This window comes from Antennarius striatus, chromosome 20 (genome assembly GCF_040054535.1).
Source record: "Antennarius striatus isolate MH-2024 chromosome 20, ASM4005453v1, whole genome shotgun sequence".
Taxonomy (NCBI): Eukaryota; Metazoa; Chordata; class Actinopteri; order Lophiiformes; family Antennariidae; genus Antennarius; species Antennarius striatus.
This window is the reverse complement of record NC_090795.1, coordinates 5,206,297-5,232,605: the sequence shown is the minus strand read 5'-3', so window position 1 is coordinate 5,232,605 and position 26,309 is coordinate 5,206,297. Positions and strand designations below refer to the sequence as shown.

Sequence of the window (26,309 nt, the reverse complement as noted above, 5' to 3'; positions counted from 1 at the left end):
CAGTTTTAGTTGATATTTGGTAAAGCCGAGTGTGTGTGACAGAAAATCAATGGAAGGAGGTGTCATTGCATCTAGTTATGTTTGAGGTGGACTCTTATTCATGCAAAGAATGAGCCGTATACATCATGCAGTTAAGAATAGTTCAAGAGACTTTCAAGTGTTCACGCATTAGGAATTTTCTATAAGTCAATATGACTGGTGCAGTGAAGGAACACAAACATATATGAACCACACAACGCTGATCAAATTAGCTATTTTGCCTCATGTGGGTTTAAACTTTAAGAAATTAAAATAATAATGACAAATAAATAGAAAAGAAAAACTACAACTCAAGATTGAACGATTAAATCTCCAAAATCAAACCTGTTGGAAGTAATTTGGCTTCAAATTTGTCCAGACATCTAAAGAATGACTGCATGTTAGGCATGTTGTAATTTTTCTGTAATTGGCCATGTTTTACAGCACCATTGCATCTTTTAGTGTCACGAACTAATGTTCTAAACTTTAAAGTTATTTTGGGTAAGCAGTGAAATAGAAATTTGAACATTAATAATTTCATATTAGAAGGTTTTTGAACATGTTTTGATGTTTATTTATGTATGCATGTACTGTATGTATGTATGTATGTATGTATGTATGTATGTATGTATGTATGTATGTATGTATGTATGTATGTATGTATGTATGTATGTATGTATGTATGTATGTATGTATGTATGTATGTATGTATGTATGTATGTATGTATGTATGTATGTATGAATGTATGTATGTATGTATGTATGTATGTGTAGCCACTTTTTCGCTCATGATCCAGATGTGTAATGAGGGTCATATGAGGCAAATTTTTGAAAGATGATTAGGTACTACCGTATTATGTATTTGTTGGAGCAAGACCACCTGTATTTACAAAATAAATCAGCAACAATCTACATGATTTTGTGAATAGTGAAAACTGAATATAATAATAATAACAAAGAGTGAACATGATCTTTCCTTGAATACATTTGGAACAAGTTTTGAGTAAATGCAAAAGGTACATAAATATTACACGTCACAGAACCTTTCCTGTGAGAGGCGGGTTTAATCGCGTAAACGTCATTGATGCAATTTCTGTCCAATCATTTCCCAGCTATCGCAGGAACCGGAAGCAGTACATCGGTTGTTCTCTGTCTTGTGTTGATTTCTAGAGAGAGACGAGAAAGAAGACTCTACGTTTGGATAAACCTATCTGCTTCCCAGACATATTGTGTCAGTTTTACCACTTATTTCAAAAGCCAAAGGTAACGTTATCCGATCCTAATCCTCCGACGAGTGTCTTGTAAAATGTGCAATGTCAAAAAGGACACACAGATGGAACGAACCCCCTCGTAAAGTCAGTCTGAATACTTAGCTGCCTGCTAGCTAGCTGCAGTGCTAACGTCAACAAAATCATGATACTCAAAAATTTAACAATTGCTACAGTGACATTTCATCAATAAATGCTTTGTGAGTTGGTGTCTTCGTTACTCTTTGGTTTTATGCAACGTCAACAGCATTGGGTGGCACCGACAGTTGCTGAGTCATTAGCTTTGAGGTTAGCTAAGACCGGCTAGCTAAGTAAATGTGACTAAATTGAATTAGTCAGCTTGATAACAAACTACAGTTAACCTGGGTGTTACAGTCGAAACTTAAGCCACATTTATTTTCGTGAATTGTACTGATCTGCAAATCACGAATAAGAACCAGATGAAGTTGCTTTCCTATTTAATCAACCAATTATCAATAAGAAAAGTTAAACAATTGGAATTCCAAGCCGAGGTTTTCGTTCTTTCGGTCTTTTGTGTATTTTGTCTGCCCTTGAGTCTCGTTGTTCTTTCACTTTCCATTTTCAGAAGTCACTGACAACGTCGGAACCAGTCAATGGGAAGGATCTAACAATGTTCAGCTTTGAGGGAGATTTCAAAACAAGACCCAGGGTATCACTTGGTGGAGCAAGTAAAAAGGTTAGTGTCTCCTGACTCTGGGATGAAATGAAGCAGGAAAAGAAGTAGTGTGATACGACTTTCTCTATAAAGTGTCAAAATTATCAGATATGTAGATGTAAGTTTTAAGTTATGTAAGGTGCCTTTTTTGGGACGGCAGTAGCTCAGTCCTCTAATTTTTGGACTGGGGACCAGAGGGTCGCCGGTTCAAGACCTATGTGGGCCAAACACATTTGGGGAGTAGACTTCCAGTGGGAGGTGCCAGTTCACTCCCTGGGCACTGCCGAGGTGTGCTTGAGCAAGGCACTGTCCCCTTACAAGTTGGTCATGATTCGACCCTGAGAGCTGTCCACTTCTCTATCTCCCAGTATCTGCATTCCTCCAGGTCCTGTGTGTGTGTGTGTACGGGCCTGTACTATATATATATATATATATATATATATATATATATATATATATATATATATATATATGGGCGTGCAAATATTTAGGGTGGAAAAAAGTAATTTTCTGGGGATTATTCAAGTATTTATTTATTATACGTACTTTCAGGAGGAGAAAGCATCGCTGCTTCACCGCACTCAAGAAGAAAGGAGAAAAAGAGAGGTAACTGGCTCAGTCTGTGTTATTATGGTGTTATGTGTTTTTCAATGTAGAAACAAATTGGATTGTTTTGTCACTAGCCATTGATGTTATTGTTTCATCACTTTTATGCTGTGTTCCTTTTTTATGAAGGATGAAAGAAAACGACTGAAAAATGCCATTATCATTCAGTCATACATACGTGGTTACCAGGATATGAAACGACAGGTGAGCATAGAGACACCCAACAACAGAACATTTAGGAGTTCATGTCTTGGCTTCAGAGTAAAGGTTTCAGATGTGTTTCAAAAATATCAGCTCCATCATCAACTTTTTGATCAAATAGTCTGTGCTATAATTTGTCATTGCAGATTTGGTTTCTTTTTGTTAAGTGCTGGATTACTTAAGTGGAACTTTTGGGTTATAGTGGGGATATGTGTTCTACTTAGTGCTATTCTAGTTTTAAGTATTGTAGTTTAACTATTATTTTTTTAAATTACAAAGCCTTATTATAACATATTTAATATATCCAAATATCACCACTGTAGTCTCTCCTAATGTCCCACCCACAGCCCTATAAGATGCATCACAAAAGTTTTGTGCTGACAGTAAACCCAGATTTGTACTTCCACCACTGAAAATCTTCCAAGTCACGGCCAAGTGGCTCATCGCACTTTGACATAAAAGAAAATATGTTTCTGTCTCAATTTTTTCACTGATAATCAGCATTCAGTAATTAATCCCTCACAACCTGACAGCAGCTTTAAAGCTGAAATCACACCACGACAGCTCTGCAATTAATTTAGTGGTTCACCTGGGTGCCGAACGATGGGTGGGTGAGCAAAAATCGGAAGTAGCCTGTAAACAATTTCATTTCGAATAAATCTGTTGGTGCAATTTGTGACCGTTGAATCTTTTCCCTAGTATGCAACTCAGAGGGCCAGTTTTGATGAGTGTGTCAGCCTGACAATGGCAGGAGGATCTCAGCATCTCTTGGACGGTCCAGGTCTCTGTCTTTTATCAAGACAGCTGATATTTTTCTACAGACAAAGTGTGGATGCACAGAGATTGGTGAGATTTTAACATGTCCGATAAACATCAGTTACAACTGCAGTGTTCTGATTGTATAGTCTTCATGTACATGTTACAAATTGTATCTGTTTGTTTTTTTTCCCAAAAGATTTGGTTGTGCCAGAACCTGGTGAAAACTAACAGTCAGTTTGTGAAGCTATTAGTGGGCCCACAGAGACAAACATGTATGTTTCAGATTAAGAGAATCTTGGGCTTCTGCTGCAGGTAAATGGGCATTTGATTCATATTTTTAAACAGTAGAAAGTTACTGTTGTAACCATCTGACCTGCCCCCTTTTTGTCTCCTCAGACTCCTACAAAACTGCGGGGATGACAATTTAAATGTGGCAGTTCCAATGCGGATGCTAGAAATCTTTTCCTCAGAGAAAACCTTTCTTTCCGTTATTCCAGATGCTAACTATGTAGCTTCATTACTCGAGCAGATTTTGCACTATATGGTACAGAAAGGTAAGTTCAAACTGATCTTATCCAAATATTTATTACAATACAGACACAAACAAACCTTTAAACCCCTTATCTAAAGTTAATGGCTGTATAAAGATGAATGTGTGTCAATATCAATTAGTCTGAAGTCTGTTTGACTACTTTTAACTGTACACGGGCAGTTCCTGCTATGACTGGCACCTGAGTATATACAGTGCTGAACACAGTTCAAGTACATCTCGTGGTGTTTACACTGTTCAAGAGTCATGACTCATTTGAACAACAGTACAATTTTTACACGTTAACACAAAGTATTTTGTTGAATTTTTGAAGCTGTGTGAAGTGCATCAGATCTTGTGATCCAAGTAATTTGACAATGGCGACTTTAGGAGCTGTGGATATTAATAAGAGTACTTTTCTTAGGTTAATATCACAGGCTATTCTTACTTCTTTTGAAATCGTCAGCATAAATCAAACTGAAGCTGATGCTGTTGTTAAGGACAGGTGTGTTTAACATTCCTCTTGAATTAAAATTTCACTCTTTATCTCCTTTTTAGGATATTACAAGTCGCTGTATATTCTTGTGAATCACAGGCTCCCGTCCAGTCTGGAGTACAGCGACGCTCCCTCTGTCCCTCTAGCAAGCACATTGTTGGAGCACATCCTCAAACCTCTGCACTTTACCTACTCCTCCTGCACAACAGGCGCAAGGTACAGCATGAGAGAGAAATGATTATGAGATCCGATCTGAATAGTGGCAGGAGCTTGTTGCTTCAGATTGTGCAAGTTTCTACTCCGAAGTTCACACACCCATTTTAAATGTACTAAATTAACTAAAAATAATGTTAGATATTTGAATAAATAATGATAATGTTTGATTATTTATTCTTTCAGTTTTGTAGACTCTGATTGTGTCAAAGTATACACAAACTTTGTCGCTGTTTGGCATTAAAAAATAAATCATTACAGAAGATGTAACAGTACCATGAAAAAAAACGTGGAGGCCTGTTGTCCCAGAACAAAAGACTTTTAGAATATGGCCAGAAAACACCTTTTGAATAAGGACAATATTAATTAGCTATTTTATTGTTTTATGGAGTAGCGTCTCAGAATAACTGGCAACCAAACAAAAAACTGAAGACAATTTTTTTACATAGACTACAAACTAGTATTTTCCAGTGGTGGTGATCTCATGGTAGAATTATAAACCTAAAGTTAGTCGTGTCCAAATTGCTTCTTTTTCAGTACAGACAGAAGATGACTGCATGATGGCACGAAAGGAAAGCCTTTGTCCTTAGTGGGTTTTTTTTTTTAAATCGGCCATTAAATTGATCAGTTAGTTTTTGTCCCCTCTAGTCAGTGTTGAAGCAGTAATTGCTTCAGGGACCAATTTACAACAAGCCATAAAAGGCCCCCAGACTTGCTCGCTTGCCAAAGTGCAGAATATCAGGCTGTTTGCCCTCAATTTCAGAGATTCTTAATAACAAACGACAGGACACTTCTTTTCTTCTTTGAAGAAAAGCAAGGCGGGAGTGTGAGAAACTTGTGTACACACAGACTCTTACAGCTAATTATCTGACTTGTCTCACCAGATGTGTGAGACTGGACCACACAAAGCAGCTCTGTTTAGAGACACAATATTGGAGCACTCCTGCAGCAGAAAGAATCTGGTTGTGTCACGGTGGAAACACATTGGTTACAGCCGCAGTGACATGTCCATTACAGATGAGCTTGTCTGTTATTATCTGCTAAAGCTACTGCACTGACCAGCAGAGTTGCTTGTATATTCACAGACATCACACTGCTCTTTTCTATTTATACGTCGTCGGCCCATTTTCTTTTTCTATTAATACCTTTGCAGTCCTCCAACAGTGAAACAGAGTTTAACTGTGTAACAAACATAACATGTTATACATGTTCTTGTGGGTATTTTTTTTTTCTACCTTGCATGTTAAAAAAGAAATGTCTGTGATCCTTTTGATAAGACCCAATTTATATCCTATGCTTCAAACATAACCAGTTGAAATAACATTAGACAAAACACAGTATGCACAGATCGAAGATGATCATGATAAAGATGGGCAATGTGTCCGTGTCTCCTGAAATTCTACCACCAGACAGAACCCACCCTCTTATATTGCTCCTGCATTAACGAATGTACAACATGTCCTTTTTGTGCAGTGTGTAAACTTTTCTTGCATCTGTTTTTATGTCTTCTTGCAGGCAGTTTGTATTTGCAGCCTTTACTAAGGAGTTTATCTCTGCACCGTTCACTGAGCAGATCTTTCACTTCTTTATCCCGGCACTGTCGGATGTGCGTTTCTCATTCCCATTCGAGGCCTTCCTGAGCTCCCTGCAGGGCACCATCGACTCCTCTTCGGCACCACAGACCCAGGCACCGTGGGTGTTTTACTTTGTCCTCTCTGCAGGAGAAAACAGCTTAGGTGGGTGATTTAGGGGTGTGCATACAAGTGTGCTGATCACTCTCCATACTTTACATACAGTATGATATATGATTTATAGAGATGAAGATATGATGATGTGTACAGTAATGGCAATGGGTCTTGGCAGGCTCACTATCAGAGGAGGGTCTACTGTTGTACCTTCGGGCTCTGCAGACGTTGCTGCCTTTGCTGCCAGTGTCTGAGAGCAGCAGCAGACCAGAAGTTAACAGCGACTCTGAGGACGACGATGATGCTGACATTCACCCGCCTCATATGCAAGTAAGTTACATGCAAACACACATACACAAATAGTATACTAAATATTTGACATAAGGGATGCGGCAATCCATATCAGAGCTTCTCATCAGAAGTCAGATTGGTTCATCCCTTTCTGACATGTCATAGTACTGCTGATGAGTTACCTCCTCCATCACAGCTGCATCAGGATTGACCTTCTAAGCTAATTCAACTAATGTAATTTAAATGTTTTAAAATATGTAACCTTATTTATGTTGCAGATGTAACTACAGTTGCCTAAATTTAAACTGCGATTTCTCCCTGCTCCCTCTTCGCCTGTAAAAAAAGAGGCTCTCTAAAAGTATTTATGAAAATAAATGTAATACAAAATAAATATATGAATTTTGCCACGACAATTTTGTTTTATTTTTCGTAAAAACAAAAGGTTGACAGACCCAAATCTAGACCAGTAGTTTTGGTTTTTCAAGTTCTAGTAATGGTAAAACAAAAGTTAACTAACTACATCATAATCTAAAGTGTTAGTTTTCTAAATGTCTTTAATCTTACAAATACTAAATCTGTTGGCTTAGCCTGGCAAATTCAACTGTATTTCGTGTCTTCCACCCTTTTTTTTCTCACTACCAGGATGACAGCAGAATCTCTGTCCAGCTGATCACAGACGAGTGTATCCATAAGCTGGACACCAAGCATCAGACAAACACCCTGTTGAACCTGGTTTGGAGGGATTCGGCCAGTGAGGAAGTTTTCACCATGATGGCATCCATCTGTCACACTCTGATGGTTCAGTTTCGCCTCATGGTGCCAAAAGTCAGGTACAGTGACAGGAACCTGATATGACTTCAGATTTTATCAATTAAAACATTCAAAGGCACGTTGATCAAGGATAAGAAACTGTGGCTCAATGTCATGAAAAGTGTTGCTTTGAAAATGTAAATTTTGCAAAAAAGGTGGCGTTTTTGAATCAAAACAACACAGAAGCAAACCTTTCATTTGTATCTGATACTTTAATATTTTAGATGTCTTTCCGAGATCAGCTCTACAGTCAGAGAGGCCGTTTGCTCACCAACCTGATGGAGAGGAAAACTGTGTCTTTATGTGTTTCCGCGCTGTAAGCAGTAATGTAAATAACGGAGAAGCGAGGCAGACAGTTATCTGTGGTCGGCACTCACTGGCATTTACAACCAGCAAAGGAAGCAGAGATGTCAGGGAAGCTGTCAGTTCTAGATGAGGGCAATTACCTATTCTCAGTTTGATTACATTAGGGCCAGGATGTCAAAAGTGACTTGGAGGGGGGGGTTGGCTTGTGCATTGACTGACACGAGATGATCCAGACTGAGCTTTGTGGATGGTAAACCTGCTCTAGTTAATTATTAGTAGAGTCACTTGGTGCCAGTTGATTTAAAAGAGTGGGAGGGGATGTTGGCTGTTTGAAGATTCACATCACATGTGTAACTGTATCTTACCCTGCTAAGTTATTAGCCACACATCACATCTTCAGGGGTTTAAAAAACAAAAAAAAAGTCTGAAGGCCAATTAGTAATTTTGCAGCGTGTGATTGGCCAAAATTTCCAAGACATTCTGTGTATATCCTCCATTCCCCTTAATTTTTTTTACGACGGCCTCCTTCTCATCGCTTTTATCATAAATCGTGCCTTTCGTCTTCCATCATTATTGGATATCTGTACAAAATAATTAGCTCACTGAGAAAGATTAATCACTGCAGGAGTGGACGGGATAGCTTTACAAGAGGCTAAGGGGAGCAAATTGCATCCCGCTCTTGATTTACAGCTCTTACAGAAAAAAAAAGAAAGAAAGAAAGAAAAACCACCAGCACAGCCGGCCAGGCACACTGCTTTTTTCATAAATACGTAAGTTGAGATGATTTTTTTTTTCATTCCATAATTTTAAAGCAGTACAAAGATTTTGCACCAATGTTGATTTTTGATTGTTTTTCTGATTGTTTTAAACTTAAGGTTTGTTCTAGTGGGTATGGTGTAATTTCACTTTAATGGTTTACTGTTGGATATTTGGTGTAATTTCACTCGGGTTGCTTGGTTTCGCCCGATGTAGCACTCTGCTGCTAACAGGGCTCGCTCTGATTAAAGTGAGCACAGATGAGCTTCGGTTGCTTCATTTGTTTTTGAATGGTTGCTGTGATTTTTGTGTTGTCGTGACGTAACGACCTTAATTGCGTTCACGCCGAAGTCTGCAAAACAAATTTATATGATGGTGTGAAATCACTTCATCTGACCTGCTATTTTTTTCTGCTGAACAGAGATTCTTTCATCACTGCAAAATGAAATGATCTGGGCCTTATGCATCAAGCTGCTTTATGTACACACATACACACGCACGCACGCGCGCGCACGCACACACACACACACACACACACACATACACACACACCAGCCCTCGTGGTTCTTTGACTTTCTTTATTAGCGGTTCATTCCATGATTGAAATGGGGTTTTGGGTTCTCTGAGGCCGTAAATCAGCATGTCATCTGGCATTTTAGTGCTTTGTTTCCCATTTCAATCAAACACTTGCATCACTTGTTGTGAGCACTCCCCCTTGCTTCTCTCCTGAGCCATGTACCGCTGACAGATGGCATGTGCTCAGCGTAAACCAGGTCGCATGACACCCTGCTCCTGATCCTCATTTCCATCTTGGGAGTTTTGGACGGGTTTCATAAGATTGAATGTTGGAATTTGAGCACTAACACTGAGATGAGAGAATTCTACTTCTTCTTTCTTTTCGCCTCTTGGATTTTTTTTTCTCCGCTGTCCTTTACTCCTCTCTACTAGGAATATATGATTCTGCCCTATTAAAGCAAGCCTCCTTATGGATGTCAGCACTGTCACTCTTAAACAAGGGCCTATTATATGCAGTGTCACTTTTATTTCACCTTTTAGCTCACTGAACACATTTTTGTCACCTGTAGTTACCCTCCTTGTGAAAAGCCTGGCAGTTTAGGAGCCATACACAAACACACGCAGACTCGAACAAAGAGCAGTTTCACACTTTGGTGCCACGGCCCATTGAATGCAGGGTGTCTGCATGGAGGTGTGTGGGGACCACACGGCGTTATCATGTAATTCTCCCTGAGTGTGGAAGCATGCTGGTGCAGTGGGGTCACTGCAAGGATCAGGTCTCCCCTCCTCCTTCATCCTCCATTGTCTTGCAACCCTGGCCATTAAGTTAAATGGGGCTCCAGCAGGAAGCCAGAGGGCTGTTTATGACCCAAGCTCGGTACCCTCGCCAGCAACTAGTTTACTAATGGAAGGTGCCTCGCCTAAATAAAGCTTAATGGCTCATTTAATCTCTTTTCAGCCCTCGTGGGGTATAAAAGGGGAGAGAAAGGGCAAGAAAATTCTCTGAGGGAAATGTTGGTTAACTGTTGTCATTTATTTTATTGTTTTTACTTGTGTCGCCATCTTAACAGGGCAGAGCTAACAATCGCAGCGCCACAGACAGATTGCCAAAAAGTGATTTTACTGATCCTGACACTGATTGTGTCGTCTCATTGGAATAGCTGTAACTCATGTCGCCTTGTGAGCGAGAGCCATATTTATCTGTCAAAATAAGTGTTTCATTCTTGTGTGTCTCTCCTTCTTTGCTCTCTGCAGACTTCTGTATAGTTTAGCTTTCAATGCACGTTTCCTGAGGCATCTCTGGTACCTGATTACTTCCATGAAAACGAAAATGATCACCGGGTGAGCTAATTCAAACATGATTATGTTGTCGTATCTACTTTTTTTTTGTGGACACAATCATGTACATGTAAATCTTTGGGTTTATCTCTGCTTGCTTATTCTCTGTTCGTCTGTATGCTCCCTCAGCTCCATGGTGCCGCTGCTACATCTGATCTCACGAGGGTCTCCCATGTCTTTTGAGGACTCCAACCGCATCATTCCCCTCTTTTACCTCTTCAGCTCTCTTTTCAGCCATTCCCTTATCTCGGTCCATGATAGCGAGTTTTTCGGTCATGAAATGGAAGGTACTAGATTTCTTTGCAATTTGGTTAATAAGAGGTTTAAAACATACATTTTTGGTGGTCTTAGCAAAACACATCCTTTTCTGTTTTCAACAGTCACACTGTCCTGTTTCCGTATAAATCCAAAAATCAATATCTGTTAAAGAAAGTGAATCCCTTCTGTCTGTCCAAAGGTCAATTGCAGTCGTCCATGATGCCCTTCACGCTGTCAGAGCTGGTGACTCTGTCTCGCTGTCTGAGGGACGCTTGCCTGGGAATCATCAAGCTGGCATACCCCGAAACCAAAACGGAGCACCGTGAGCAGTACATGGCTGCTTTCCGTAGCGTCGGCGTGAAGACCAACATCGAGGTCCAGCAGCGCATCCAGACTGAACAAAAACGCTGGGTGCAGCTCTTTAAGGTAAAAAAAAAAAGTCAGAAAAGGGAAATTTTGAATTCAAATTACCTGATGTCTGTTTGGGGAAGAGGAGTCACTGCTTAAAACGTGGCATGGGAAGTTCTGCCTTTTCAGAATGCCCCTCTCATATCCAGTCATGCGATCACCTTTTACCAAGTTTACCTGAAAAGTTCCAGACAATTTTTTTTGTTTTTGCTATCCTTGTCACGGTACCCATCTCAACTTAGCTAAAACATGTTTTTTCATATTAAATTCAGAACAAATGAAACCAAAAAATCAAATTAAAGTTGCATTTGACTTATCAGTTGTCAGTAGAGCATAAGTTCAAAGCAAATCAGAACATTAGTCCAAACTTTCTCTGAATCAGTTATAGATGATGCAGAACTAAGGCTGGAAGTTTGTGTAGTTAAATGACAGCAGAAAAACACAGAGTCATACACAAGTCATTCCAGTACATTAAGCACATTCTTGTTGCAGGCTGTAAGTTGTATGCGAGTGCAACACCTGTTGTACAGGCCATACTGGGTCCTTGAGCTTTTAACACTGTGTTTCACGTTCAAATGTTTTCTATCTAAGCACATTAAAACATTATTTAAGTATTTAAAACATGAATTTCTTTCATGATTCTTCTGTTGTCTCTGCATACGTCATTTTCATGCTTATCTGCATTGGTAGAAATCAAACAGGTATCTATCAACAGACAACACTCTTCTGGAGGTCATCCATTGGTTACACACCCAAAGGAAATGAGGCAGAAAATTGCATTCTCCGTAGCTCTTTTTCCTCCACATTACTTCCATTTTGCCTCTTCACTCGCCTGAGTTCTCTATCAACGACACGATAATTCAGCATCTCTTTCTCTTGGCTGTTAGTCTTTGACTAAAGAACCACCAGAGTTCTGTGAAAGGTGGTGAATACACGAAGAGCACATCAGGAATTTTCATAAAAGATCTGCTCAAAGGCTTCTTGTCAGCTAGAACGACCCATTAAAGAAGTGGGGAGCAGGGGAAATGCATTTTCCAAATTGAATGGTGGGATTTACAGTCGGTTTAACGCTGCTGACCCCTAACACGCTAATGTTTGGTTTGTGTCATCAGCCATCCCTCCCCATCTTTTTATCACCTCCATTGTCGAGCTATCTATTTAATTGAAAGAAGTTAATTGAATGAAAATGATCAACTAAGCTTGTATTAATATTGCTAATGGAACTTTCTTCTTGGCCATGTTTGGAGAGCGATGTCACGCTGGAGTTTGGGAAAGGCCCATTAAGGCTTGCACTTAACCCGATGGGCTAATTAAGGAATGCTTATTCATTCCCAGAGTCAGGGGGTAGGCCTGCTCCAAACCCATCGCCACGCGCCTTTTACAGCGTTTTGCACTTGCCATTATTGCGGACTCTGGTTGCCTAGCAGTGATCGGTCGAGATTGATTCTCACTCTATGAAAATGACGTGCTTTAGAAAAGAACAGTTCGATTGGAATAATCTAGCCTGAGTATTATATGAAAATGGACTGACTGTAACTGCTATTGGCAGACATAGTAGCTCCTTTAAGCAGTAACACCCATGAGGTTATAAAGTGCATGTCTGGTGGTGGTAGCATCTAGGACCTGAAACATCTTCCAGTAAATTGCATCAGTTTCAATTTTGGACCTGTGTACAAAATCCCTATTAGAAAAACTGAGATTCCTCTTAAATTATGCAGGAAGATATTTATTATCAGCACAAAATAACACATTTTGGTCCTTGTTTTTACTCAATTTTCTAACCCTTTGACCTTCATCAATTGGATAAACGAAGAAGGTGGTAGGAAACGTGGTAGAGAGCGATGGACAGAATCAAAATTGGAGGAAGTGGCCTCCACGCATGTGTATCTACCAGCTGCACCAATCAGCCTCCCGGGGTAGCTTTTAAAAGAAAAAAATGACCAGATTGACCCCTTCACAGAGCAGATTGTCCCTGATCCCTGTGTGGATGGTCGCATGTTCAGCTTGGTCTAAAAATCCCATTGAAGTGAAGCAGCTCTAACTGTGAAGCTTCTGCACGGCTGTGAACTGATGCTGCCGTGTCTTTCTTTTGCACTCTCCGCCCGATGGCTGATGTCAGCAGACCTTGCTGGTAATTAACAAGGCTGGACTTTGAGGGACAGCACAGGTCGTTTTTCTTTTATACTCCCCATAAATGCTTCGCTAATGGCTGAATTCTCAAATTGCTTTTTTTTCCCTCTAAGAGAAGGCACTTCATTCTTTTGAGCAGCGTGTGTGTCTGTGTGTGTGTGTGTGTGTGTGTGTGTGTGTGTGTGTGTGTGTGTGTATCTATATATTCATACATATAACTTCTTTTGCTGCCAGTGTTCTCTATGTACTTGAGATGTCATTTGTTTATCTAACAGTAAATCAGATTAGACATGCTAATGCCACCGTACTCCTGTCTGTGTTTGATCTACTACCCAGGTCATCACTAACTTGGTGAAGATGATTAAAGCTCGTGACATTAGACGACCCTTCTGTCCCGCAGGCCATTGGCTCTCCGACGAGGTCAACATCCGAGCAGATAAGGTTTGTATATATCGATTGTTAGATGTGATATTGTAAGATTTTAGCATTATTGGGAAATTAATTTATTGATAATCTGGAGCTGTATTCTCTAACACTCCTGCTACGTGAACCTAATTGTTTCGGTTGGGTGCAGTGATGGCGCATCACAAGCTTTCCATTTTTTTTTCTTTTAAGTTTTGATTAGCTTCTTGTTTATTTATATGTGGAAAAACTTTTTAAAAAGCACTCTCTCGCATCTTGAAGGAAGTAAAATGGTGACCCAGAATCCACACCTGTACTTGGATTGTCCTCAGAGTTTCATCATAATTTATTTTGATGCCTGTTGCTCTGATAATTTTGTTAACTTGTCGAAAAGAAATCTTAAGAGCAGAATGGAACGATCCAGATAATTTTATACAAAAACTAACAATGTCCATTAAGGAAAGAACTATACATTATACACATGTTCAGAGTAGACCAAATTCACTCATCTTAGCCTGCCCCTTCTCTCTGCAGGTCACCCAACTGTACGTCCCATCTGCGAGGAACGTGTGGCGGACACGACGGATGGGACACATAGGACCACTTCAGTCCACGCTGGATGGTATTATAACCCGCCCTTGTTTATTTTGCATCTGAAAGCTCGTTGAAAAGAAACATACCATGGACGTACCTTTAAAACATCCTATTTATAAGAAATATTAGTGGTCAGCTCCAACGGCTGGACTCTCAGTCTATCACACAGAACACCATACTGTTCCGAACAGCAGAGCTGTTCTCTTGGCAAAGAAGCACATTTTAGACTGGTAGACAGTAATGCATGTGTCAGGTTGATACATAGCCCAGGAAATCACCCTAATTGCTGCCCAAAGTCACCTTCTCTATGTTTGCTTTTAATATTCTTTGTAGGTGTCGTTGATATTTTTCCCATAAGGCAAGCCGGGGAGTCATCTTCCTAGTTTGCGTCTCTGGTAGATGGGAGAAGAAGTGAGGGTGTAAAGTGGACTGTCCTTCAATGTACAAGACATTGATTCCTCTGTTAGAACTGATTATTTTCTTTTGTTGCTGTGAAAAACACCTTTGCGATTTAAATATTTTTTGACAACACCTGGATGAGAAAAAAATTAGTTGAGAAAAGTCATTAAAATTCCCAAATATATTACCATGTTTTCTTCAGGTTGACCAAATTAGACCTTCATAGGAAAATACGCAGATGCAGGAAGGGCTTCATCTGGCTCTCTCTGAGCCATCCCAGCTTTCTCTGAAGCACGGTGTGAAAACAAGCTGATAACTATGTGTGTATGATCTACCTTATCCCACTCAGAGGCTGCATGGGATAAATTCAATTAGTGTGAAAGTACCTGATGAACCCAGTCACATCTGGTCCATGTGTTTGTCTGGCCTTTTCTCATTTCCTTAAATGGACGGGTCCACTGCTGATGAATGAGCAACATATTGACCACTCGGAGGCCATATTTCTCCTCAAAGATGGAAACCTGATGGGAAAATGCAGATCAGATTGACTAATTGAGCAGAATAATTGAGCTGCAGTGAACGCAAAGCATGGAGGGTGAAGAGTGGTTTAGCCATTGTGGCTTTTTTTGTGGGCTAAACAGTCTGAACCCCAAGTTTAATACAAACAAACATCAGCTTAATGGATCAAACCCGGCAGGTGGCTGCGTGGCTTGGAGTTGGGTTAATTATGTCGATCTGATTAAAGGGTTATTGTGTGGAAATGTGTTAAAGGGCTGGCTTTCAAACAGTGGACTCCTTAACAGTGGACTCCGTTGCCGGTCTCCTTAACAGACCGGCAACGGTGTAGTGATACCGATGAGTGCTACGCCCTGTCTGAGGAGGTATTCCTCAAGCTGCAGCCTCCTGAGCTGGGCTGTAGATCCCTGTCACAGTCAGTCCTGTCCACCTGTGCCCGATCCTTGTTAAAAAGGCCAATAAATCTTCTTAGGGAGCTAAAAATGTCACTTAATCAGCCAAGAAAAACATGCTGTTCGCATATTTGGTAATTTTTGTTCAAGTTTTATTGGATTTGTGTGAAGTGAAGAAAGCTATTAATTCTGCAACTCTTTTCGACTTCCATGAGGGGCCAAATATTTTAGATGTAAATGCATCTTTTTTCATAATTTGATCATTAAGTTCTCAGATAATTGTGATATTATAGTTGTAGCCATCTAGCTAAAAAATTTATTATTGTGGCTGCATCATATTTAGGCAGTAAAAGAAGGGGAATGACTGTTTGTTTCTCTGCAGTTGGCTCAGTGCCTCCCCCGCTGTCAGTGTCTGAGGAGAGACATCTCGCCATCCTGACGGAGCTACCCTTTGTGGTCCCCTTTGAGGAGCGAGTGAAGGTATGGCTACGTCTGTCATATCACTGCAGTAGTGCTAGTATTCTAATACCAGCTGCTGAAGTTTACAGACAATATCCAAGTAATTTAGTGTTTCTGTATGAATTTATCCGACGCCGGCCTCGGGTGTACTTAATTATCCTTTGTAGATTTTTATAACCCTTTACCATCTTATTTCTGTCTTTTGCTCTGAAGCAAGGCATAATCTGCTAAAGAGAAAGACGATAAAAGACAAAGGCCAAGTAATATACGGCAGAATCTATTCTCAGAATGAAACATTTTATGACTGAAGGGATTTGTCACTGACACTGACACTGGGCTCACACCTATCCTGTAGATCTTCCAGAAGTTAATCTATGCTGACAAACGCGAGGTGCAAGGGGATGGGCCATTTCCCGATGGCATCAATGTCACCATCAGACGCAACTACATCTATGAAGATGCCTATGATAAACTCTCTCCAGAAAACGGTACGGCTCGCATCACTACAGTGTAAATAAAGAGCGAGATTTTACACAGGCATTAATTGTTACCATGCTTTACATCGTGAGGTCCAGAAATAAAATAAAATCAAAATTCCTCTTAGCATTACAGAGGAAGTTCTGCTCTTGTACACAATACTGAAGTTCGGTAAGGCATAATTGTGATTCTGATTATTATAATGGATCTCATAAAACCAAATCAATTATTTTAAGTCACCTCTTTTGTGTTTGAATTTGAAAGGCCACTTCAATGGGGGCAATATGATTAAAAAGAGTAGTAGGCGACCTGGGCTGAAGACATGATCTATGTCATTTATGTGTCTATAACTTATAGCTACCTTGATTTATCACTGGACATTAATTATTCTGAAAGATGACCTATTTATAAAATTTGATTTGAATATTCTGCAGGTCAGAATAGACAAATCAAATTAAACAGGAAAGTGTTTTCTTGCAAAAATATTTTTGGTAATAACAGTATCAGGTCACTAAATATACATGTAATAAACTAAAAATGACTAAAAATATTAAAAATTACTAAAAATCCATTTATATGTACTTTTTAAGCCAGTCCAAATAATATGTATGATGAAGAGGTTGGGACTTGGCAACTACAAGAATGAATCAATGATGTTTGAAGATGTAGGTTTTATACATACACATAGCTCATAACATGTTGACCTTAACCTCTTGTAATTTGTAAAGATCATTCCATTCCACCAGTTCTATCAAAATGGATCTAAACTCGAAAGAAAGAAAAGTCATTTCGTTTTCCAGCTCGTCATTACTTCCTTTGTCGTAGACTTACTTGTCTTGTTTTTATGAATTTAAGTGATAAATAAGCTTTAATAGCATTTCAGCTGCTTACGAAGGACCTAAGCTAAAACTCCAAACTGAAAAGTTTTCCAGTTCAGATCAAAAGTCTCTCTTTTGAACCCTGGGCTTATATTTCATCTGCTTGCGTTCAAAATGTCTTCAAAGGTTGTGAATTAACATTAATGGTGACCGTTTCCTTTTATAGCTTTACTTTTTGTAAATTCCTCCTCATGCTGCTTGTCTTCACGATAGAACCGGACCTGAAGAAGCGTATTCGAGTTCACCTGCTGAACGCCCACGGCCTGGATGAGGCTGGCATCGACGGTGGTGGTATCTTTCGCGAGTTCCTCAGTGAACTCCTCAAGTCGGGCTTCAATCCCAACCAGGGCTTCTTCAAGACGACCAACGACAGCCTGCTGTACTCCAGCCCCGCCGCGGAGATGCTGATCGGAGACTCGTTCACCAGGCATTACTACTTTCTGGGCAGGATACTTGGGAAGGTGAGCCTACAAATTAGTCTTTAACCAGAAGTATGTTTACAACATTTAAGTCAAGCCTTGTCCAAAATCTCTTCATGTAGGTTATAATGATGTGTCGTGTGTCCTTTTAAAAACCTTCACTGAACAAAGAGGAAGGCCTGAAGATGTTTAGGATATAGAGAAAAAATTATCTAATTCTAAAATATAGTCACAGACTGCTTTAATTTCAGTTAAGATCAATCGCAGTCAAGGTCAAGGCTGCACTCGCTGTTTATGTAAATTTAAAGGTTGTGTTTGTTCTAGAAGCTGACAGCGTTGAGAGAAATTGCTGTCATTTGTTTTCAAAACAGATTTTAGGGTACTCGAACCTGGCAGTTGTGCAAGCTCCAGTTTTGTTAATTAACCCTGCGCATAATCTGTTGACGCCATTGTTTTTCTGTCCCTTCCTTCCTCTGGTGGCACTATTTATTAGAGCCTAATGTTTCTAAATCATCCTTAATGCATGTGCTAGTGATTGTTTATCAAGATGCCTCTCTCGCGGCGGGGGGCTATCATCTCAACCTGGAGAGAAGAATTACCTCATGACAAGCGGTCGCCTCTCAATTAGGGCTTCCATTAGCCGATGATTCCTACCTCTTGTTTGTGTAGTGATTGCATTTGACTGGCACTAAATCAGTTAGCCCACACAGACAGGACATAAATAAGCGTTCAAAGCATGTGGTAATAGCATTTTGATCTGTTTTACAGTCAGAAACATCCAGGCTTTTTTCTCTCCAGCCCGGATCACGACGGTCCGGTCAACTTATTGGAACATCGTAACTCCTCTTTCTCCTCTTCTTGTTCTTCTCCTTCTTCTTCCGTATTCATTGCAAGTGATCAATCAGCAACCACAAGCGCTCCACCCCCGCATTCCCTCCCATCCCACCCTACACTCCTTCGATATTGCACTCTCAATAGCTAATGGTTCAGGCAATTAGGTGGGCGGAGTATTAATTTGAATTTGACTTTCAATTAACCCTACCTTAAGTTCCTCTTTCTCCATAAAAATGGCTGTTTGAGTGGCCATTTGAGAGGCGTATTGATATTTGTTTAGTGCCATTATTGCCTGGATAAAAGGCAACCATATATATAGATTGGGATTGCATCACCACCGCTGCCATGTGCAACTTGCAGCTCAAAGGACACGGGAGATTAATATTGTTAATTAATGTCCGAGGCGTGCCATTGTTGTGGAGGTGATGTATTACAGACAGGAGTGGCTTGTCTAGGGTACTCACTGAAATGGGATTGAACATCAGAATAGAGCCGGGTCATCATCCCTCTTCCTCACATGTCCACCCAACTGACAGGCTGAAAGATTTAAGCCACAAATGGTAAAACGTGAAAACTGGGGGTTACTTTTGCTTCCATGCTTCCATTCTTCAAGACACTGGACCAAAAAGTTAATTTAATCTTGATGGGAGTGTTTCTGCTGACATGGTATTGTTAAAATCACATTCCTCATTATGTAACACGGCCTTGCAGGAGTTTTCTCTCTGTGCCTCATTTGTCTCTCATTAGCAGAAAACCTCCAACCTCATCAGCAATGGCTTCTCCACTCTGTACAGGGTGTAGACAGTTCCAATCTCCTCCCTCCCGCCTCACCGGCCAGACTCCTGCACAGTCGTCCCTCGCTGATCTCGCCGGCCGCCTTAAGAAGGGAGTGAGGATGATTGATAGAGATGCGTTTGAAAGGCATTATAATTTTTATTGATTCTTAATGCTGTAAATTAATTAATGTATTTGGCAGCTAACAGAATGCACCTGTAATATCGCTGGCATTTATTCCACCTGATGGTGCGGCGATCTGTTTTAATTGCGTTGCTGCTGCACTCACTTATATTAAAAGGCCTGAGACATAATAATTAATTCTTTCCAGCCCAAGTAATTTTGGCACAATTTCTAGCAATAAACACCCATAAATAAACTAAGTGGCATTGAAAAAATAAGGCCGCGGGTTTTTTTTCATATCCTTATTGCTGCCTCTTCCCGGCATAAGTGTTATTGATAGGTTTCAAGGGGCCATGTGGCGCATATGGTCTTAAACGAGCACCGGCCACGGGAGAAATACTAAGTGGATTATTTTGCATAAAAAATAGACAATGTTTGAAGTTGCGCAATTAACCTGTGTTTAGAAAATAGCCGTGATTTATGTGGGCATGTGTGTTTAAGATGCATGCATTATGGAAATCCTCTAGATTTATAATCCATTTAGCTGATGCGGTCAGGGTTTTTAACGCTATCATTTATAAGGACCTGTATATTTTAATGTCTCCAACGGGCTCCTTTTTGGACTATTCCAGTACATTAGCTTTGGGTTTTATGAGTCACCTGCCCGGCTGTGGTTCTTAATGGCATTTAAGGTCAAGGTGAGGATTGGCATTTATAAAGTTTGAGGCGGGTGACATAGAAGCTGTGTGTTTTAGATAGATTGTGTTCTGTGTTCTGCTCTGTCACTCTGATGTGACCAGATCTTATCACTTGATTCTTTGATATAGGAGTAGAAGGCAAATTTAATGTTGTGTAATGTATGTGTTAATCAGGTTAGGTTATGTACTTAGCATTATAATGCTTGCTACTTGATGCAGGCTGCAGTCCATTTAGTTATCTTGGTTATCTAATCGTCATGTTTTATTCAGTGACTTCCAAGCAATAAACAATCAGCGGTTTTAATATTGTAAGCATTTCTCATTTGCACCGATATTTGTGGGGGAAATTTGGAAGAAATAACTTTTTATCGCTGTCCTGTGGTCATCCTCCATGTAACAAGCACGTTTGTCTCCAGGCGCTGTACGAGAACATGCTAGTGGAGCTGCCCTTTGCCAGCTTCTTCCTGTCCAAGCTACTGGGAACCAGTGCGGACGTGGACATCCACCACCTGGCCTCACTCGACCCAGAGATGTACCGCAACCTCCTCTTCCTCAAGAGCTATGAGGGTGACGTGGAGGAGCTGGGTCTCAACTTCACGGTGGTAAACAACGACCTGGGAGAGGCTCAGGTGAGTGTGGTTGTGGACAGGGTGGGATAGAGTGTAATAAATGATTAACGTGCTCTTTTATCCCATCTCTCTGTATTCTGGGCAGTACTTCTCATTCACCTGTCTTTCCTTCCTCCTGTTTGGTTCCTCTTTGTGGCGTTAATAATTCATTTCCCTCGTGATGTACCACTTTTCAGCTCTGAGAGAGATAAAGCACGTCGCCACTGTCGCCTTAGGCTCTGCTGCAGCGCAGGGAACACAGCCGCTCTGTTGACCATTCCACCTGGCTTTCCCTCAGAAATTATATCAGAACACGCCTGACAGAAGCACCTCACTGCTCTTAAGCACGTCTCTTTCGAAGCTGGAGGCTGCGGAGAGGAGCAGCAGCCGTCGCTCTCAGACTTGCACTCTACCCGGAGCCCCTGTTTGCTCAGGGCCTTAACACGTCTTATTAGCTCTTCTCAAACAACACCTGAAACGGTCGAGTTACAATGTAGCCCTCCTGGTCACAAATAGGGCATCGCAAACACGATAGGGAAAACAATTTGTGAAAGATTAGGCACACACCCGGGAGCAGTCTGCCCTGCATTTGCCCTCGTGAGATAGCCAAAGCAAGCAAGATAAGGACAGTAATTCTCTTACATTAGCACATAATCAGAATCCACTGTGGAGGGGAGAAAAAAGGCAAAATGATTACCTGTCATTGAAGCACGTTTACGCAGCGCTCAGAGGATGGACTTCAGAAGAGGCACACCTTGCTTCATCATCATAATGTTATTCTCTTTCACGACGATGAATAACTCTGTGAAGCTTATCAAGTAGTTTTGTTGAGACGACGTCAGAGAGGTGCTGATTCATGTCTGTTATCATTTTGGACCGGATTTTGCCTCTGCACCTTTAGGAAATGTACCTAAAAGAAATTTTGGTAGTTAGCATCCCTATCCTGAATGTAAAGTCACAAAACAACTGCAGTCTTTCATTACATTTAAACAATCTGTTTACCACTAATGGCTCCTTAATGTCGACTTAAATACAGGCCAGTTTTCCCTCATTATTGGGACGTGATACACATCTACTAAATATAACACATGGGGCATTTGAAGTGAATTCCATCAGCAGGTTACCAAATAAGACTAGAAGCATTTGAAAAAGATGAAGCTTGCCCTGTGGTTGCTGTCATGCTGTCACATGCCCAGCTTTATGAACACAGATGAGCACATCCTATCAAGTGCTAACTGCTCTATAGCTAATGAAAAGAGAACTTGGGGCCAAATTGTATTGGACCAGATGTTCTCTTGAGGTGCTATATTTAGAAACGCTGAAATGCAGTAAAACACACAGTCACACACACACACAAGTTGACATTGAACCTCACCTTTAATAAGAATTGAGTAAAATGTTTGCCTGATTGATGGTTATATTTTTAATGAACTTATTTATTTGAATTTGGGCTGTCTTTCTTGTATTTTATGTCACATAAAGCACTGTTTTGCAGGATCATGCTTACCAAAATCCCATTGCAGCCTAAGCGATACAGATCGCAAAGTATGGCTGTCTCACAACGATGCTGTCAGAACTAAGACGTTATGACCTTTTCCTTCTAGGTGGTGGAGTTGAAGCCCGGAGGCAAAGACATTCCTGTTACCACAGCCAACCGGATCGCTTACATCCATCTAGTGGCGGACTACAGACTGAACAAGCAGATCAGGCCTCACTGCCTTGCCTTCAGACAGGGCCTTGCAAACGTGGTCAACCTGGAGTGGCTGCGCATGTTTGACCAGCAGGAGATCCAGGTCCGTGGCACACGTCGAACAAAACCTTCTATCAACCTGCAAAATATTTCTCAGTTGCAGAAATTTGAATATATGTTGTTCCTGGTAGGTGCTGATATCTGGGGCTCATGTGCCCATTTGTCTTGATGACCTGAAAAAGTTCACAAAATACTCAGGTAGGATCTTCACCGCCTGGTCGTCACACTGCCAGTGACGTTTGCTAGTGTGGGTTACTTAATGTCACCTCCTCTGTTGGCTCCTTTAGGTGGGTACTCTGAAACTCACCCGGTCATCCAGATCTTTTGGGAGGTGGTCGAAGGCTTCACAGACGAGGAAAAGCGCAAGCTGCTCAAGTTTGTCACCAGCTGCTCCAGACCTCCTCTGCTGGGATTCAAGGTTGAAATTTCCTTCTTTGGCCTCATCCTTTCTTGTCTTGATTCCTCCCCTGCCCTATGTAGTCTTCATTATTGGCCGGTTTCCCAAGATTAAGAAAAGGGAGCGTTCCGTTCTAATGGGCTAGTAATGAAAATACCTGGACTGATAACAGCCCGCAAAATGATCATTTTCAAATTAGTCGGCGATAAGACCGGGCCGGTGTGGTGAGGTCTTATCTCCACGTCTGCTGCTGTTTTTCTGTGACCTTCCTCTGCTGAAGAACTGCGTCTGGAGCTCAGTACGTACGGGGCTCAGTTGAGGATCCTTCCTGGACAAACATTACCTTTCAGAACTCGGTAGCAGGTTGAACTTTTGAACGTTTGCCTTCTGTGTGACACGGCGGAAAGCATCCATTTCCATCTTAAGGCTCACACGCACACACACACACACACACACACACACACACACACACACACACACACACACACACACACACACACACACACACATACACACACACACACACACACACACACACACACACACACACACACACACACACACACACACACACACACACACACACACAAGGAAACTATATCCCACCCTCTCTCACTTCTAACCGTCATTTCAACAGTGCTGAATCATTATTTCACACCTATTTCTGAAATGATTTCCTAATTGGAAGCTGTTTCACTTTCTCACTGACTTGATTTGTGGCACATGTCGGTAATTTGAGAGCAGAAAGTGTTGCTCATAGCCATTAATGAGGTTTTTTTGTGTCTTACTGTCTTGACTTGAAGCTGTATTCATAATACGGTTGAGTTTAGTCATCTTTATGACTGCCGTTAGTTACGCAAACCTCATTGCGGTTCTGCTGTGGAGTTGGGGAACAAACTCTCCTTAAAAATCCTTCCTACCACCTCCTCTCGGGGTTTTAGAGTTGCCCTCCCTCCTCATTTAATCAATTTGACTTTGGCTCGCGTGTGGATGTGCCCCCCTCCACCAGCCCACCAACCCCACCTCAATCCTTCCTCGTTTCTCTTCTCCGGGCCGGAAAGGGCGGTAATTCGTCGGGGGGAGCGGCCCCTTGACCCGGCCCTCAGCCTGAGCCAGCTAAGCCTTAATTAGCTGTCGTGAAACGGCGCAGGATTCATTAGAGGAGAAATAGCTCTGTCAGGAGAAGCCATTTAAAAAAGATGATGGAAACTCTCTTTTTTTCTGAAATGATAGCCGTGGTAATGGCGCTTTCTCAATAAGCAACGATAGTTTAATACGGTAATTGTCAGAAAAATGGGGTCATTACGGCTGAGCCCCCGAAGAGCCATTTAATCGGGCGAGTATGGCCGCTGAAGCGTATATGCTAACTTTAAATAGTGGGATGAAATCAGGGCGGAGGAGCTTATTCGACGGCCCACCTCGTGATGGAAACGGTTGGTGTCACCGTCGGCAGATGAGGTGGCCTCATCGCACCGAGGCTTGATTTAAAAAAATGCCAGATAGACAACATGAAATGAAGGGTCAGTCGTGTGGGTCAGCCTCCCACTCAGTACCTTTCAAACACAAACCTGATTCCCTAAATTTATACTTCCACTGTATTCGTTTAATGTCTCTCTTTTAACATTTATCCCCTCGTGGAATCTGACATTTATTGCTTAATCTGAATTACCTCGGACGTTCCGATCATCAACAAGAGTTGAATTAAGTCTCATTTCTTTCCTCGCGTTCTTTAAACGCCTTCAACGTCGCTGCGACTGTAACCAATTCGTCAGATACTCATTTACGGGTTTGTGTGTGCACACAGGAGCTTTACCCGGTCTTCTGCATCCACAACGGGGGAGCTGACCTGGAGCGCCTACCCACAGCCAGCACCTGCATGAACCTGCTCAAGCTCCCGGAATTCTGCGACCAGCAGCTGATGAGGAACAAGCTTTTGTACGCCATTGAATCCTCCTCTGGGTTTGAGCTGAGCTGAGCTGAACAGAGGAGGACGAGACTCGACGTGGCGGAAATGGTTCGTGAGGGAAAAACTTGAACAAGAGGAACAAAGACGGGAGCGAAAGCAAACGATGCACTGGCCTGTGTGGTTTACTGTGTTTTTAACGAGTGTATGAGTGCGTGCCAAGGTGTGAGTTATGATATATCATTCACATACTGAGAGAAAAAGACAGAGGCGTAAGAATGATGTGGAGAAGGAACCTCTAATTTTATACATCTTTGTTGCTTTTTAAGTAATTTAAATCTTGAACTCTACGTCCAAACACTTCATCAGAGAACAGAAATACAAGAATTTTGCAGGAAGTTTTACAGAAGAGTGAAAATGCAAGAGGAGCGCCTGCTCTCTTGTGTAATATATTATGAATGCTTAGTTATTTTTTGCCAAAGATTAAGTGGCATCACGTTAAAAAGGCAATATAACAGACAGAGAGGGGCAGACTAGGACTTCGAAGCCACCTTGTGGTGTGCCAAGGTCTGCAGGAAGGGGGGCGGGGGTCTTCTGTATAGCTATTATTATTGTGTATAGCCAGTATTTTCATTTCGAGGTCAATAAAACTTTTTTGTGTTTTCACCAATGATTATTATAACTAGTAATACCTATCCAGTAATCAGGCTATCAGTATGGACACCCCTCTGAAGAGTGTGTATGTCTCATATAGATGAGCTGATCTAGTGGGGTGGAGTGCTATACCATGGATGTGTGAATATGTACATGTTTACATCTACTCTTGTATTAATCACTGATTGTTTTTTGTACAGGTTTGTTTTTCTTTGAGTGTTGATTGGAGGCCTCATGCATTCACACGTTGCTCGCTACGGCGAACAATCTCTCCCCTTGCTGGCTAGACCGATGTTTGCTCTCAAGGAGCGACAAGCGAGCGTCATGGATGAGGGTCAAAATGATCTGTATTACCGTCAGGGTGAAAAAAGACATTGTTGAAATGAATAAACCCACCTTTTTTGTTTTGCATTTTCCTTCTACAAGTGTCTTTTCTTGTTGCTTTGTAATTTACAGTAATGACCAAGACATAAAACAGTGCTTTGTGGGAAAATCTCCTTAGTTTTATGGCCTCTGACATATAATTAAAGAAACATCCAGTTAAGAAACACTGAGCAGAACTATTCTGGCCTTGAGATGCATTATCGGGCTAAGCACAAATTAAGATTGTGTGCCTAAGCCATAAATCTACCTGCCCTCCAATGCAGTACAGCCCAAGAAGATATCCATCCCTCTTTGGACCCAGTCCATCTCTCCATCCACTCCTCCCTTGCTGAACCAGCCAACTTGCTGCCCCCTCTTCTCCTCTCGGAGCCCAAACCCTGCACA

General features: G+C 41.2%; 1 protein-coding gene across 1 annotated transcript; it reads left to right on the top strand.

Annotated features, from left to right (window-relative positions):
- The first annotated feature begins 1,144 nt into the window (after window positions 1–1,144).
- ube3c (ubiquitin protein ligase E3C) lies at window positions 1,145–25,957 on the top strand. The gene is made up of 24 exons (XM_068304468.1): window positions 1,145–1,281; window positions 1,873–1,983; window positions 2,515–2,568; window positions 2,698–2,772; window positions 3,469–3,615; window positions 3,725–3,840; window positions 3,925–4,082; window positions 4,616–4,769; window positions 6,282–6,502; window positions 6,630–6,781; window positions 7,385–7,572; window positions 10,385–10,471; window positions 10,598–10,755; window positions 10,926–11,152; window positions 13,601–13,705; window positions 14,201–14,288; window positions 15,950–16,047; window positions 16,382–16,514; window positions 17,595–17,842; window positions 20,646–20,858; window positions 22,442–22,630; window positions 22,719–22,785; window positions 22,875–23,005; window positions 24,789–25,957. Exons 2-24 carry the CDS (start codon window positions 1,918–1,920, stop codon window positions 24,957–24,959), a joined length of 3,246 nt encoding a protein of 1,081 aa, XP_068160569.1. The 5' UTR covers window positions 1,145–1,281; window positions 1,873–1,917; the 3' UTR covers window positions 24,960–25,957.
- The last annotated feature ends 352 nt before the right edge of the window (window positions 25,958–26,309 follow it).

Bases quoted from the DNA above. Each gene is read 5' to 3' on its own strand.
- ube3c (XM_068304468.1), top strand. From the start codon at position 1,918: ATGTTCAGCTTTGAGGGAGATTTCAAAACAAGACCCAGGGTATCACTT. The intron at 16,515-17,594 runs GTACGGCTCGCA...TCTTCACGATAG, and splicing joins TAAACTCTCTCCAGAAAACG to AACCGGACCTGAAGAAGCGT. The intron at 22,786-22,874 runs GTAGGATCTTCA...TGGCTCCTTTAG, and splicing joins AAAGTTCACAAAATACTCAG to GTGGGTACTCTGAAACTCAC.